This window comes from Nerophis ophidion, linkage group LG03 (genome assembly GCF_033978795.1).
Source record: "Nerophis ophidion isolate RoL-2023_Sa linkage group LG03, RoL_Noph_v1.0, whole genome shotgun sequence".
NCBI classification, from domain to species: domain Eukaryota; kingdom Metazoa; phylum Chordata; class Actinopteri; order Syngnathiformes; family Syngnathidae; genus Nerophis; species Nerophis ophidion.
This window is the reverse complement of record NC_084613.1, coordinates 6686040-6704037: the sequence shown is the minus strand read 5'-3', so window position 1 is coordinate 6704037 and position 17998 is coordinate 6686040. Positions and strand designations below refer to the sequence as shown.

Below are 17998 nucleotides of genomic sequence, written 5' to 3'. Positions count from 1 at the left end.
ACACTTTACCCACCTGCTCCCAGTGCCACCCACACTAAAGCGCTTTGAGTCACTAGAGAAAAGCGCTATATAAATATAATTCACTTCACTTCACATCAGTCCATCTTAGACGAGCTCGGGCCCCAGCGAAGCCTTTCTGGGTGTTGTTGATAAATGGGTTTTTCTTTTGCATAGTAGAGTTTTAACTTGCACTTACAGATGTAGCGACCAACTGTAGTTACTGACAGTGGTTTCCTGAAGTGTTCCTGAGCCCATGTGGTGATATCCTTTACACACCGACGTGGCTCTTTGATGCAGTCGCGCCTGAGGGATCCACGTGCAGTGATTTCTCCACATTCTCCGAACCTTTTTGATGCTATTCCGGAGCGTAGATGGTGAAATCCCTGAATTCCTCGTAACAGCTGCTTGAGAAATGTTGTCCTTCAACAATTGGCTCAGGCCTTTGTTGACAAAGTGGTGACCCGTGAACAAGTGTGAGCATTTCATGGAAGCTGCTTTTACATCCCACCTGTTCCCAATCAGCCTGTTCGCCTGCGGGATGTTCCAAACGAGCGTTCCTCAGATTTTTCTCACTCTTTTTTGCCACTTGTGCCAGCTTTTTTCGAAACAAATTCCAAATGAGCTAATATTTGCAAAAAATAACCAGCGTGAACAGTAAATATCTTGTCTTCGCAGTCTATTCAATTGAATATACGTTTTTATTTACAAGGTGACAACTTCACTGCTTGTTTACCCGCCGCGTGTTTATAAAAAATTTTACGGAGGGGTTTCAAAGAATAGCCATTATGATTGACATAAAAGCTCCTGATGTCTGTGTTGACGGAACAGAAACACGTCCCCCGCTGGCTCCAAAACACGAGGATCTACAAATGGCCCCAAGACCCCCAGGACCTGCTGCTGCGCCTGCTGAGGAAGGAGCGCTACATTATTCTCCGGACCGAGACACCCCTCACCATCAAAGTCATCCCGCTCTGAGGACATCATTTTATACTGCTTGTCCATAAGCTGTAGCCTTCTTCAGGTGAGAGGCAAGCCTCGGACTTGCCTGAACCACTCATTCCTCGTCTTATTCCTTGACTTTATCCCAAGGAAGGTGCATATTTACAGAAGTGAAACAAGGATTAACGTCGTGTTTGTGCCACTTAAGGAAAAGTTGTACGGACAACAACTATGAAAAGATCTGAAAGAAGAGCAGTAAAGTATGAAATGGTGATAAATGTTTAGTCATAATGATTGTTTCTATTAAACAGGGAAGGAAAAAAAAGGAGGGCAAAACTTGTCAGGTTCAAACTTTCTTATTACACAAGACAAGAAGCAAGGAATGAGGCAGAGACAGAGTTCAATTTTGCTCATGAGGAGAAACGTCTGGGGCTGCACACTCAGTTATAATCTCCCACCACGCTCTGAGGCACAGCTCCTGCGCTCCTCTATTTATTCAGTTCCCTAGTTCTGTGTTTTTTAACCTTTTTCCAGCCAAGGTACATTTATTGGGTTGAGAAAATCTGGAGGCACACCGCCAGCAGAAAGCATTAACAAAATAAAGTTGGCAGCAAAAAGTGTTGGATAAGACTTTAAAACAGGGGTGACAAACTCAAATACAGAGCGGGCCAACATTTTAAACTGAACAAAGCTGCGGGCTGAGGTTGAACAAATTGACCTTATGATAGGGACCCAAACAAGTTTTACATTGAATATTGACCAAGTAAGGCTTATATTATGTTAGATCCACTATGTACTGGACTCTTATTATTATTATGTTAAATCCACTATGGACTGGACTCTCTCACTATTATGTTAGATCCACTATGGACTGGACTCTCACTATTATGTTAAATCCACTATGGACTGGACTCTCACTATTATGTTAGATCCACTATGGACTGGACTCTCACACTATTATGTTAGATCCACTATGGACTGGACTCTTACTATTATGTTACATCCACTATGGACTGGACTCTCACTATTATGTCAAATCCACTATGGACTGGACTCTCACTATTATGTTAGATCCACTATGGACTGGACTCTCACACTATTATGTTAGATCCACTATGGACTGAACTCTCACTATTATGTTAGATCCACTATGGACTGGACTCTCTTACTATTATGTTAGATCCACTATGCTATTATGTTAGATCCACTATGGACTGGACTCTCTTACTATTATGTTAGATCCACTATGGACTGGACTCTCACTATTATGTTAGATCCACTATGGACTGGACTCTAACACTATTATGTTAGATCCACTATGGCCTGGACTCTAACACTATTATGTTAGATCCACTATGGACTGGACTCTCACACTATTATGTTAGATCCACTATGGACTGGACTCTCACACTATTATGTTAGATCCACTATGGACTGGACTCTCACACTATTATGTTAGATCCACTATGGACTGGACTCTCACACTATTATGTTAGATCCACTATGGACTGGACTCTCACACTATTATGTTAGATCCACTATGGACTGGACTCTCTCACTATTATGTTAGATCCACTATGGACTGGACCCTCTCACTATTATGTTAGATCCACTATGGACTGAACTCTCACTATTATGTTAGATCCACTATGGACTGGACTCTTACACTATTATGTTAGATCCACTATGGACTGGACTCTCTCACTATTATGTTAGATCCACTATGGACTGAACTCTCACTATTATGTTAGATCCACTATGGACTGGACTCTCACACTATTATGTTAGAATCACTATGGACTGGACTCTCACACTATTATGTTGGATCCACTATGGACTGGACTCTCACTATTATGTTGGATCCACTATGGACTGGACTCTCTCACTATTATGTTAGATCCACTATGGACTGGACTCACACTATTATGTTAGATCCACTATGGACTGGACTCTCACACTATTATGTTAGATCCACTATGGACTGGACTCTCACACTATTATGTTAGATCCACTATGGACTGGACTCTCACACTATTTTGTTAGATCCACTATGGACTGGACTCTCACTATTATGTTAGATCCACTACGGACTGGACTCTCACTATTATGTTGGATCCACTATGGACTGGACTCTCACACTATTATGTTAGATCCACTATGGACTGGACTCTCACTATTATGTTAGATCCACTACGGACTGGACTCTTACTATTATGTTAGATCCACTATGGACTGGACTCTCACTATTATGTTAGATCCAATATGGACTGGACTCTCACTATTATGTTAGATCCACTATGGACTGGACTCTCACTATTATGTTAGATCCACTATGGACTGGACTCTCACACTATTATGTTAGATCCACTATGGACTGGACTCTCACACTATTATGTTAGATCCACTATGGACTGGACTCACACTATTATGTTAGATCCACTATGGACTGGACTCTCACACTATTATGTTAGATCCACTATGGACTGGACTCTCACACTATTATGTTAGATCCACTATGGACTGGACTCTCACTGTTATGTTAGATCCACTATGGACTGGACTCTCACACTATTATGTTAGATCCACTATGGACTGGACTCTCACTATTATTTTAGATCCACTATGGACTGGACTCTCACACTATTATGTTAGATCCACTATGGACTGGACTCTCACACTATTATGTTAGATCCACTATGGACTGGACTCTCACACTATTATGTTAGATCCACTACGGACCGGACTCTCACTATTATGTTAGATCCACTACGGACTGGACTCTCACTATTATGTTAAATCCACTATGGACTGGACTCTCTTACTATTATGTTAGATCCACTATGGACTGGACTCTCTCACTATTATGTTAGATCCACTATGGACTGAACTCTCACTATTATGTTAGATCCACTATGGACTGGACTCTCTTACTATTATGTTAGATCCACTATGCTATTATGTTAGATCCACTATGGACTGGACTCTCTTACTATTATGTTAGATCCACTATGGACTGGACTCTCACTATTATGTTAGATCCACTATGGACTGGACTCTCACACTATTATGTTAGATCCACTATGGACTGGACTCTCACTATTATGTTAGATCCACTACGGACCGGACTCTCACTATTATGTTAGATCCACTACGGACTGGACTCTCACTATTATGTTAAATCCACTATGGACTGGACTCTCTTACTATTATGTTAGATCCACTATGGACTGGACTCTCTCACTATTATGTTAGATCCACTATGGACTGAACTCTCACTATTATGTTAGATCCACTATGGACTGGACTCTCTTACTATTATGTTAGATCCACTATGCTATTATGTTAGATCCACTATGGACTGGACTCTCTTACTATTATGTTAGATCCACTATGGACTGGACTCTCACTATTATGTTAGATCCACTATGGACTGGACTCTAACACTATTATGTTAGATCCACTATGGCCTGGACTCTAACACTATTATGTTAGATCCACTATGGACTGGACTCTCACACTATTATGTTAGATCCACTATGGACTGGACTCTCACACTATTATGTTAGATCCACTATGGACTGGACTCTCACACTATTATGTTAGATCCACTATGGACTGGACTCTCACACTATTATGTTAGATCCACTATGGACTGGACTCTCACACTATTATGTTAGATCCACTATGGACTGGACTCTCACACTATTATGTTAGATCCACTATGGACTGGACTCTCTCACTATTATGTTAGATCCACTATGGACTGGACCCTCTCACTATTATGTTAGATCCACTATGGACTGAACTCTCACTATTATGTTAGATCCACTATGGACTGGACTCTTACACTATTATGTTAGATCCACTATGGACTGGACTCACACTATTAGGTTAGATCCACTATGGACTGGACTCTCTCACTATTATGTTAGATCCACTATGGACTGAACTCTCACTATTATGTTAGATCCACTATGGACTGGACTCTCACACTATTATGTTAGAATCACTATGGACTGGACTCTCACACTATTATGTTGGATCCACTATGGACTGGACTCTCACTATTATGTTGGATCCACTATGGACTGGACTCTCTCACTATTATGTTAGATCCACTATGGACTGGACTCACACTATTATGTTAGATCCACTATGGACTGGACTCTCACACTATTATGTTAGATCCACTATGGACTGGACTCTCACACTATTATGTTAGATCCACTATGGACTGGACTCTCACACTATTTTGTTAGATCCACTATGGACTGGACTCTCACTATTATGTTAGATCCACTACGGACTGGACTCTCACTATTATGTTGGATCCACTATGGACTGGACTCTCACACTATTATGTTAGATCCACTATGGACTGGACTCTCACTATTATGTTAGATCCACTACGGACTGGACTCTTACTATTATGTTAGATCCACTATGGACTGGACTCTCACTATTATGTTAGATCCAATATGGACTGGACTCTCACTATTATGTTAGATCCACTATGGACTGGACTCTCACTATTATGTTAGATCCACTATGGACTGGACTCTCACACTATTATGTTAGATCCACTATGGACTGGACTCTCACACTATTATGTTAGATCCACTATGGACTGGACTCACACTATTATGTTAGATCCACTATGGACTGGACTCTCACACTATTATGTTAGATCCACTATGGACTGGACTCTCACACTATTATGTTAGATCCACTATGGACTGGACTCTCACTGTTATGTTAGATCCACTATGGACTGGACTCTCACACTATTATGTTAGATCCACTATGGACTGGACTCTCACTATTATTTTAGATCCACTATGGACTGGACTCTCACACTATTATGTTAGATCCACTATGGACTGGACTCTCACACTATTATGTTAAATCCACTATGGACTGGACTCTCACACTATTATGTTAGATCCACTATGGACTGGACTCTCACACTATTATGTTAGATCCACTATGGACTGGACTCTCACACTATTATGTTAGATCCACTATGGACTGGACTCTCACACTATTATGTTAGATCCACTATGGACTGGACTCTCACACTATTATGTTAGATCCACTGTGGTCGATGGTGGTGCGGGGGGGCGTGGTTGGGGCGGGGCATGGCTAAGAGGGGAGGAGTATATTTACCTCTACAATTCACCTAGTCAAATATTTCATATAACCATCCATCCATTTACTACCGCTTATTCCCTTTGGGGTCGCGGGGGGCGCTGGTGCATATATATATATACATATATATATATGTGTGTGTATATATGTATGTGTGGGAAAAAATCACAAGACTACTTCATCTCTACAGAACTGTTTCATGAGGGGTTCCCTCAATCATCAGGAGATTTTGAAAATCTCCTGATGATTGAGGGAACCATCCTTGTTCTATTATCTGTCACAATGTTTACAACCATATGCATGTACAGTAGATGGCAGTATTGTCCTGTTTAAGAGTGTCACAACATTGCTATTTACGGCAGACGAAAACGTGACTGCTGTTGTTGTGTGTTGTTTTACCGCGCTGGGAGGACGTTAATGAAACTGCCTAACAATAAACCAAGAACTCGATCCGATCATTCTACAGTTATAACGTCATTGGGCAGACACGATGTTTATATCGTGGGAAAGCGGACGTGAAAACAGGCTGTCTTCACTCAGGTCCGCATGGTGCTGGAGGGGGCGTGGCCTCAAGCTCCGCCTGAATTTCGGGAGAAAATTTGTCCCGGGAGGTTTTTGGGAGAGGCGCTGAAAATCCGGGAGGATTGGCAAGTATGGTTAGTGGTCAGTTCCTTTTATTCTATTTCCAATTTTGGAACGCAAATCAAAAAATAAAATTAGGGCCATTTTTCCGATTTTCTTATACATAACAGATTTTAAAAGAAAAAGGGCTTGATTTTCATCAAAATATTGCCATAACGTTGGATTTTGTGCGGTTTTCCTCTGATGGGTTTACATTTTTCCAGATAAACACACAAATCGAAAGAAAAATGTTTCAACCAAATGCAAAAATGCGTATTTATTCAATGAAACTTTTTAAAAAAACGAAAATAGGACGTCTGCTGAACAAAGATGTTAGCATTATGCTAAAGGCAAAGGAAAAGCTAAAATACTGCTTCCGGTTCAATTTGTGTATTTTTCACACAGATAAACACATAAATGGAAACAAAAATGTTTCAACCAAATGCAAAAATGCGTGTTTATTCGATGACACTTTTAAAAAAACGAAAATAGGACTTCTGCTGAACAAAGATGTTAGCATTATGCTAAAGGCAAAGGAAAAGCTAAAATACTGCTTCTGGTTCAATTTGTGTATTTTTCACACGGATAAACACATAAATGGAAACAAAAATGTTTCAACCAAATGCAAAAATGCGTGTTTATTCAATGACACTTTAAAAAAAATGAAAATAGGACGTCTGCTGAACAAAGATGTTAGCGTTATGCTAAAGGCAAAGGAAAAGCTAAAATACTGCTTCCGGTTCAATTTGTGTATTTTTCACACAGATAAACACATAAATGGAAACAAAAATGTTTCAACCAAATGCAAAAATGCGTGTTTATCTATTCAATGACACTTTTTAAAAAAACGAAAATAGGACGTCTGCTGAACAAAGATGTTAGCATTATGCTAAAGGCAAAGGAAAAGCTAAAATACTGCTTCCGGTTCAATTTGTGTATTTTTCACACAGATAAACACATAAATGGAAACAAAAATGTTTCAACCAAATGCAAAAATGCGTGTTTATTCAATGACACTTTTAAAAAAATGAAAATAGGACGTCTGCTGAACAAAGATGTTAGCATTATGCTAAAGGCAAAGGAAAAGCTAAAATACTGCTTCCGGTTCAATTTGTGTTTTTTCACACAGATAAACACACAAATCGAAAGAAAAATGTTCAACCAAATGCAAAAATGCGTGTTTATCTATTCAATGACACTTTTTAAAAAACGAAAATAGGACGTCTGCTGAACAAAAATGTTAGCATTATGCTAAAGGCAAAGGCAAAGCTAAAATACTGCTTCCGGTTCAATTTGTGTATTTTTCACACAGATAAACACGTAAATGGAAACAAAAATGTTTCAACCAAATGCAAAAATGCGTGTTTATCTATTCAATGACACTTTTTAAAAAAACGAAAATAGGACGTCTGCTGAACAAAGATGTTAGCATTATGCTAAAGGCAAAGGAAAAGCTAAAATACTGCTTCCGGTTCAATTTGTGTATTTTTTACACAGATAAACACATAAATGGAAACAAAAATGTTTCAACCAAATGCAAAAATGCGTGTTTATTCAATGACACTTTAAAAAAAAACGAAAATAGGACGTCTGCTGAACAAAGATGTTAGCGTTATGCTAAAGGCAAAGGAAAAGCTAAAATACTGCTTCCGGTTCAATTTGTGTATTTTTCATACAGATAAACACATAAATGGAAACAAAAATGTTTCAACCAAATGCAAAAATGCGTGTTTATTCAATGACACTTTTTAAAAAAACGAAAATAGGACGTCTGGTGAACAAAGATGTTAGCATTATGCTAAAGGCAGAGGAAAAGCTAAAATACTGCTTCCGGTTCAATTTGTGTATTTTTCACACAGATAAACACATAAATGGAAACAAAAATGTTTCAACCAAATGCAAAAATGCGTGTTTATCTATTCAATGACACTTTTTAAAAAACGAAAATAGGACGTCAGCTGAACAAAGATGTTAGCATTATGCTAAAGGCAAAGGAACAGCTAAAATACTGCTTCCGGTTCAATTTGTGTATTTTTCACACAGATAAACACGTAAATGGAAACAAAAATGTTTCAACCAAATGCAAAAATGCGTGTTTATCTATTCAATGACACTTTTTAAAAAACGAAAATAGGACGTCTGCTGAACAAAGATGTTAGCATCATGCTAAAGGCAAAGGAAAAGCTAAAATACTGCTTCCGGTTCAATTTGTGTATTTTTCACACGGATAAACACGTAAATGGAAACAAAAATGTTTCAACCAAATGCAAAAATGTGTGTTTATTCAATGACACTTTTTAAAAAACGAAAATAGGACGTCTGCTGAACAAAGATGTTAGCGTTATGCTAAAGGCAAAGGAAAAGCTAAAATACTGCTTCCGGTTCAATTTGTGTATTTTTCACACAGATAAACACATAAATGGAAACAAAAATGTTTCAACCAAATGCAAAAATGCGTGTTTATTCAATGACACTTTTTAAAAAAACGAAAATAGGACGTCTGCTGAACAAAGATGTTAGCGTTATGCTAAAGGCAAAGGAAAAGCTAAAATACTGCTTCCGGTTCAATTTGTGTATTTTTCACACAGATAAACACATAAATGGAAACAAAAATGTTTCAACCAAATGCAAAAATGCGTGTTTATTCAATGACACTTTTTAAAAAACGAAAATGGGACGTCTGCTGAACAAAGATGTTAGCATTATGCTAAAGGCAAAGTAAAAGCTAAAATACTGCTTCCGGTTCAATTTGTGTATTTTTCACACAGATAAACACATAAATGGAAACAAAAATGTTTCATCCTAATGCAAAAATGCGTGTTTATTTGTGTGAAAAATACACAAATTGAACCGGAAGCAGTATTTTAGCTTTTCCTTTGCGTTTAGCATAACGCTAACATCTTTGTTCAGCAGACGTCCTATTTTCGTTTTTTAAAAAGTGTAATTGAATACCGTATTTCCTTGAATAGTATGCGCCTGCCTTGAATTACCGCCTGGTCAAACTCGTGACATCACGATGAAGGAGGCTGATTTCAACAATCTGAAATCGCATAAAGGGAAGAAGATTAAGAGCTATTCAGTAGGATTTAAGGTCCAGGCTTACATCACACTCAAATTTTTACTGCATGCCTTTGGTAAGTGCCGGAGTGAGAAGATGTTTTAAAATAATTAGCGCGTGCTTACTTTTACCGCATGCCTTTGGTAAGCGCAGGAGTGAGAAGAGGTTTTAAAATAATTAGCGCATGCTTACTTTTACCGCATGCCTTTGGTAAGCGCCGGAGTGAGACAAGGTTTTAAAATAATTAGCGCATGCTTACTTTTACCGCATGCCTTTGGTAAGCGCAGGAGTGAGACGAGGTTTTAAAATAATTAGGGCATGCTTACTTTTACCGCATGCCTTTGGTAAGCGCCGGAGTGAGAAGAGGTTTTAAAATAATTAGCGCATGCTTACTTTTACCGCATGCCTTTGGTAAGCGCAGGAGTGAAAAGAGGTTTTAAAATAATTAGCGCATGCTTACTTTTACCGCATGCCTTTGGTAAGCGCCGTAGTGAGACGAGGTTTTAAAATAGTTAGCGCATGCTTACTTTTACCGCATGCCTTTGGTAAGCGCAGGAGTGAGACGAGGTTTTAAAATAATTAGCGCATGCTTACTTTTACCGCATGCCTTTGGTAAGCGCCGGAGTGAGAAGAGGTTTTAAAATAATTAGCGCATGCTTACTTTTACCGCATGCCTTTGGTAAGCGCCGGAGTGAGAAGAGGTTTTAAAATAATTAGCGCATGCTTACTTTTACCGCATGCCTTTGGTAAGCGCCGGAGTGAGACGAGGTTTTAAAATAATTAGCGCATGCTTACTTTTACCGCATGCCTTTGGTAAGCGCAGGAGTGAGAAGAGGTTTTAAAATAATTAGCGCATGCTTACTTTTACCGCATGCCTTTGGTAAGCGCAGGAGTGAGAAGAGGTTTTAAATTAATTAGCGCCCCAGCGGCAATTCGAGGAAATACGGTAGTTGTTGTATTTTATTTCCCAAATAAAAATATAAACATTGGCCGGAAATTTTTATTTTTTAAATTCCATTTAAGAATTGGAAATAGAATGAACGGAAAATGCGTAGTAATTATACCTGCTTTTACTTTGAAATAAAACATCCCTTTTGGTCTGTTTTGCATTCTTGTTTACCATCCATCCATCCATTTTCTACCGCTTATTCCCTTTTTTGGGGGTGCTGGGGCCTATTTCAGCTACAATAGAGCGGAAAGCGGTTGTACACCCTGGACAAGTCGCCACCTCATCGCTGATTCTTATTTACTGCGATTTTTTTTATTATATATAATATCAAACCGTTTTTTATATTAATCTATTACTATTAAACAACAAACATGTTTTGGTATTTTAATTTCCTTTTCTGTATTTTGAAACAACGTTCAAATTAACTTTTTTTTTTCTTTCAATGTCCATTTATGAAAAGAAAATTAAATGACCAAAACACTTGAATAAATATATATATTAATAAATAGCGTAATAAGTGTAGTAAACACGATTCGCCACAAGATGGCAGCATTTCTCACAAATGAAGACTAACAATGACGAATAGAACACAATAAAAGGCTTTATTGTTTATTTCTTTTATACTTCATTTATCAACATCCATCCATCCATTTACTACCGCTTATTCCCTTTAGGGGCGCTGGTGCCTATCTCAGCTACAATCGGGCGGAAGGCTTAGTACACCCTGGACAAGTCGCCACCTCATCGCAGGCATTTATCAACATTTCAGTCATATTTCAAACCAGATATCTACACGAGTCATGAGAAATGATTTACCAAAGGCGTATTGAAGGGGAAACAGCCCTCCATTATTTCTCACACTGAACATGCTCTGTTTGCTGCATCTTTTATCAGATTCCTGCTTCCCGTAAACAGGACAATAAATCCTACTTTTATTGTTCCAGAGCTTTCCGTGCACTCGACTCGGTCTTATCAGCTTGGAAACAAAGCAGACACACACACATCTGCTCCTATCAAGGTCAGGATCTCATTTCCAGCCCGTCTGGAAACATATAAACATGTTGCCTACTATGGTCTCCTACCTACTACTACAGAATTCTTTTCAACAACTGTCCAATTACCACCATAATGACATAAAATACAGTAGTGTACTAGACCTAAGTAGTCATTAAGTACCACCATAATGACATAAAATACAGTAATGTAGTAGACCTAAGTATTCATTAAGTACCACCATGATTACAACATTAAATACAGTAGTGTAGTAAACCTAAGTAGTCATTAAGTACCACCATATTGACAACATTAAATACAGCTATTACATATACTGTAATATTTTACATGGTCATTGTTATGTATAATATAATATATCACTATATGTCATATGCTGTATATATAATATGAAAATATATATAAGTTATATTTTATATTGCTATTATTGTACATTTTTAGTCTACTTTCCATCCTTTGTAAGTGAACTACTGTGTGGAACAACTTCCCTTGTGGATCAATAAAGTTACACAAGCTTTAACAGCGACACACATTAGGGATAAACGTTCCGCCCTACTCCTTCAAAATAAATCACATCCTGTCGCTCTTTAATGGCGTCTTGACGTCTACGGCAAGACAAGGCAAACTAAATAATACTTAAATAAAATGTGCACTAATAGACATGATTTGGCGTTGAGAAAACTCCATATAAGTGGGTTGAGGAATTTTTTTTATTAATATGCCATACACGTATTCACCGCAAGGCAGCATTTGGTGTCTTATTTTGAAAAATGTCATAGGAAGTGGCACTGGACTGCAGCAACGGTGGTTTGTTGTTACAGAGAGGCTACCCGGATGTTCGCTATTAGCTAGATAAGAAAGTGGAAGGAGTACTTTAGGTTGGTCTCTTATTTTGAAAAACGTCATAGGAAGAGGCACTGGACTGCGGCAACGGTGGCTTGTTATTACATAGAGGCGAGCCGGATGTTCGCTATTAGCTAGATGAGAAAGTGGAAGGAGAACCGAAAGTTGGTCTCTTATTTTGAAAAGCTTATCAGGAAGTGGCACTGGACTGCGGCAACGGCGGTGTCACGCCAAATTTCTTCCCCCCTACAAAAACCTTCCGCCCCATTTACTCCCAGGGTCATGATTAATACAGACGTTTTGTTAACGCTATATTATAAATATATAACGCTATATTATAAAAATAAAAACGTTTTGTTGACGCTGTATTATTAAAAAAAAATTTAAAAAAACAATTTACAAACACAAGCTATGGGATGACATAAGAGGAAACGTGACCCCGGACGTAAATGCGTCATCCCATAGCTTGTGTTTGTAAAATGTTTTTTAATTTTTTTAATAATATAGCGTTAACAGAACGTCTGTATTTTTATAATATAGCGTTAACAGAACGTCTGTATTTTTATAATATAGCGTTAACAGAACGTCTGTATTTTTATAATATAGCGTTAACAAAACGTCTGTATTTATCATGACGCCGGAAGTAAATGCGGGGGAAGGTTTTGGCGTGACAGCGGCTTATTGTTCCATAGAAGCGAGCCGGATGTTCGCTACTAGCTAGATGAGAAAATGGACGGAGAACCGAAAGTTGGTCTCTTATTTTGAAAAGCTTGTTAGGAAGTGGCACTAGACTGCGGCAATAGCGGCTTGTTGCTACAGACAGGCGAGCCGGATGTTCGCTACTTTTTTTTAAATTGACCCTCAAACATACATTTAATAATTCCCACAAAAGTCAATGCACTTTCAAAATCAAGGAAAGAAAACAAAAGCAAAACCAGGGAATATTAATACTAAAAAATATGGCAAAAACGACAAAAGGGTGTACCTAAATCACTTTAAATGTTTTTTGTTTTTTTTCTTACAAAGGATGGATGTTCGCTACAATTGGGCGGAAAGCATAAGCGGTAGGGAATGGATGGATGGATAGATGGATGGATGTTCGCTACTAACTAGACGAGAAAGTGGAAGGAGTACCGAAGGTTGATCTCTTATTTTGAAAAACGTCCTCGGAAATGGTATTGGACTGCGGTAACGGTGACTTCTTGTTACAGACAGGCGAGCCGGATTTTCGCTACTCTTTTTTATTTTTTTATTTTTTTTTATTGACCCTCAAACATATATTTAATAATTCCCACAAAAGTCAATGCACTTTCAAAATCAAGGAAAGAAAACAAAAGCAAATCCAGGGAGTATTAATACTAAAAAAAATGGCAAAAACGACAAAAGAGGTACCTAAATCACTTTAAATGTTTTTTTTTTTTTGTTTTTTTTTTACCAAGGATGGATGTTCGCTACAATCGGGCGGAAGGCATAAGCGGTAGAGAATGGATGGGTGGATGGATGTTCGCTACTAGCTAAATGAGAAAGTGGAGGGAGTACCGAAGGTTGGTCTCTTATTTTGAAAAGCTTGTTAGGAAGTGGCACTGGAACGCGGCAATAGCGGCTTGTTGTTCCAGACAGGCGAGCCGGATGTTAGCTACTTTTTTTTTTTTTTTTTTTTTTTTTTAACTGACCATCAAACATACATTTAATAATTCCCACAAAAGTCAATATACTTTCAAAATCAAAGAAAGAAAACAAAAGCAAACCCAAAGAGTATTAATACTAAAAAATATGGCAAAAACGACAAATGGGGGTAACTAAATCACTTTAAATGTTTTTTTTTTGTTTGCTTGTTTGTTTTTTTTTGTTGTTGTTTTTTTTTACCAAGGATGGATGTTCGCTACAATCGGGCGGAAGGCATAAAAGGTATAGAATGGATGGATGGATGGATGTTCGCTACTAGCTAGATGAGAAACTGGAGGGAGAACCGAAGTTTGGTGTCTTATTTTGAAAAGCTTATTAGGAAGTGGCACTGACTGCGGTGACGAGGGCTTGTTGTTATAAGAAGGCGAGCCGGATGTTCGCTACTTTTTTTATTTTATGTCTTTTATTGACCCTCAAACATACATTTAATAATTCACACTAAAGTCAATGCACTTTCACCATCAAGGAAATAAAACAAAAGCAAATACAGAGAGTAATAATACTAAAAAATATGGCAAAAACGACAAAAAGGGCTACCTAAATCACTTTAAATAATATTTTTATTTTTATTTTATTATTTTTTTTTACCAAGGATGGACCTTCGCTACAATCAGGCGGAAGGCATAAGCTGTAGGGAATGGATGGATGTTTGCTACTAGCTAGATGAGAAAGTGGAGGGAGTACCGGAGGTTGATCTCTTATTTTGAAAAACGTCCTCGGAAGTGGTATTGGACTGCGGCAACGGTGACTTGTGGTTCCAGAGAGACGAGCCGGATGTTTGCTACTATTGTTTTTTATTGAAACATCCATCCATCTTTTTTTTTTTTTTACCGCTTATTCCTTTTGGGGTGGCGGGGGAAGCTGGTGCCTATCACAGCTACAATCGGGCGGAAGGCGGGGTACACCCCGGACAAGTCACCACCTCATCGCAAACATACTAAACATAATTCACACACAAGTCAATGAAAGAAAACAAAAGAAAATACAGATGGAGTAATAATACTAAAACTAATATGGAGGGGGGGGGGCGACTTAAATCACTTTAAATGTTTTTAGCAGGATGAGAAAGTGAAGGATGTGCCTTAGGTTGGTCTCTTATTTTGAAAGACGTTATAGGAAGTGGTAGTGGACTGCGGTAACTGTGGCGATTTTCCACAACAAAAATTTTGAAATAAATTCAAAAGACTTTGAAATAAGCTTTAAGTTTGATTCTAAAGATTTTTTTTCATCTTCAATTTCGACTCTTTAAAATTCAAAATTCAACCGAATTTCTCTTATTGTGAAAGACGTCACAGGAAGTGGTAGTGGACTTGTTGTTCCAGAGTAGGGGTCACCAACCTTTTTGAAACCAAGAGCTACTTCTTGGGTACTGATTAATGCCAAGGGCTACCAGTTTGATACACACTTCAATAAATTGCCAGAAATAGTCAATTGGCTCAATTTACCTTTAATAAATAAATCTATATAAATATAATATTTCTTCATTTTTTTTCCTTTTACGGAAGGTTTTTTGTAGAGAATAAATGATTTAAAAAAAACACTTAATTGGACGGTTTAAAAGAGGAGAAAACACGAAAAAAATGAAAATTTAATTTTGAAACTTAGTTTATCTTCAATTTCGACTCTTTAAAATTCAAAATTCAACCGAAAAAAAGAAGAGAAAAAGTAGTTAATTCAAATAATTAAAAATAAATAAATAAAAAAATAAAAAAATTATGTAACATCATTAGTATTTTTTCCTGATTAAGATTAATTTTAAAATTTTAATGACATGTTTTAAATAGGTTAAAATCCAATCTGCACTTTGTTAGAATATATAACAAATTGGACCGAGCTATATTCCAGAACAAACATTTTTAAATAAATTCAAAAGACTTTGAAATAAGATTCAAATTTGATTCTAAAGATTTTTTTTTTATCGTCAATTTCGACTCTTTAAAATTCAAAATTCAACCGAATTTCTCTTATTTTGAAAGACGTCACAGGAAGTGGTAGTGGACTGCGGCTACAATGGCTTGTTGTTCCAGAGCAGGAGTCACCAACCTTTTTGAAAGCAAGAGCTACTTCTTGGGTACTGATTAATGCCAAGGGCTACCAGTTTGATACACACTTCAATAAATTGACAGAAATAGACAATTTGCTCAATTTACCTTTAATAATTAAATCTATATAAATATAAAAAATGGGTATTTCTTCATTTTTTTTCCTTTTACGGAAGGTTTTTTGTAGAGAATAAATGGTAAAACAAAAAACACTTAATTGAACGGTTTAAAAAAGGAGAAAACACAAAAAAAAGAAAAATAAATTTTGAAACATCCATCCATCCATCCATCATCTTCCGCTTATCCGAGGTCGGGTCGCGGGGGCAACAGCCTAAGCAGGGAAACCCAGACTTCCCTCTCCCCAGCCACTTCGTCTAGCTCTTCCCGGGGGATCCCGAGGCGTTCCCAGGCCAGCCGGGAGACATAGTCTTCCCAACGTGTCCTGGGTCTTCCCCGTGGCCTCCTACCGGTTGGACGTGCCCTAAACACCTCCCTAGGGAGGCGTTCGGGTGGCATCCTGACCAGATGCCCGAACCACCTCATCTGGCTCCTCTCCATGTGGAGGAGCAGCGGCTTTACTTTGAGTTCCTCCCGGATGGCAGAGCTTCTCACCCTATCTCTAAGGGAGAGACCAAAACTCATTTGGGCCGCTTGTACCCGTGATCTTATCCTTTCGGTCATGACCCAAAGCTCATGACCATAGGTGAGGATGGGAACGTAGATCGACCGGTAAATTGAGAGCTTTGCCTTCCGGCTCAGCTCCTTCTTCACCACAACGGATCGGTACAACGTCCGCATTACTGAAGACGCCGCACCGATCCGCCTGTCGATCTCACGATCCACTCTTCCCTCACTCGTGAACAAGACTCCTAGGTACTTGAACTCCTCCACTTGGGGCAGGGTCTCTTCCCCAACCCGGAGATGGCACTCCACCCTTTTCCGGGCGAGAACCATGGACTCGGACTTGGAGGTGCTGATTCTCATTCCGGTCGCTTCACACTCGGCTGCGAACCGATCCAGCGAGAGCTGAAGATCCCGGTCAGATGAAGCCATCAGGACCACATCATCTGCAAAAAGCAGAGACCTAATCCTGCGGTTACCAAACCGGAACCCCTCAACGCCTTGACTGCGCCTAGAAATTCTGTCCATAAAAGTTATGAACAGAATCGGTGACAAAGGACAGCCTTGGCGGAGTCCAACCCTCACTGGAAATGTGTCCGACTTACTGCCGGCAATGCGGACCAAGCTCTGGCACTGATCGTACAGGGAACGGACCGCCACAATAAGACAGTCCGATACCCAATACTCTCTGAGCACTCCCCACAGGACTTCCCGAGGGACACGGTTGAATGCCTTCTCCAAGTCCACAAAGCACATGTAGACTGGTTGGGCAAACTCCCATGCACCCTCAAAAACCCTGCCGAGAGTATAGAGCTGGTCCACAGTTCCACGACCAGGACGAAAACCACACTGTTCCTCCTGAATCCGAGGTTCGACTATCCGACGTAGTCTCCTCTCCAGTACACCTGAATAAACCTTACCGGGAAGGCTGAGGAGTGTGATCCCACGATAGTTGGAACACACCCTCCGGTCCCCCTTCTTAAAGAGAGGAACCACCACCCGGGTCTGCCAATCCAGAGGTACCGCCCCCGATGTCCATGCGATGCTGCAAAGTCTTGTCAACCAAGACAGCCCCACAGC

At 38.9% G+C, this 17998-nt stretch overlaps 1 protein-coding gene across 3 annotated transcripts in view; it reads left to right on the top strand.

The window, feature by feature from the left end:
• The window catches only part of traf3ip2a (TRAF3 interacting protein 2a), a 33080-nt gene extending 23660 nt beyond the window's left edge, over nt 1-9420 (top strand). For 2 of the 3 annotated variants that reach the window (XM_061894117.1, XM_061894116.1), the window contains exon 9: nt 829-9420. In XM_061894117.1, the coding sequence (XP_061750101.1) occupies nt 829-975 (147 nt within the window). In that variant the 3' untranslated portion in view covers nt 976-9420. The remainder of the gene's footprint in view (nt 1-828) is intronic. The other variant, XR_009806018.1, reaches the window with a different exon arrangement.
• Nucleotides 9421-17998: the final 8578 nt, after the last annotated feature.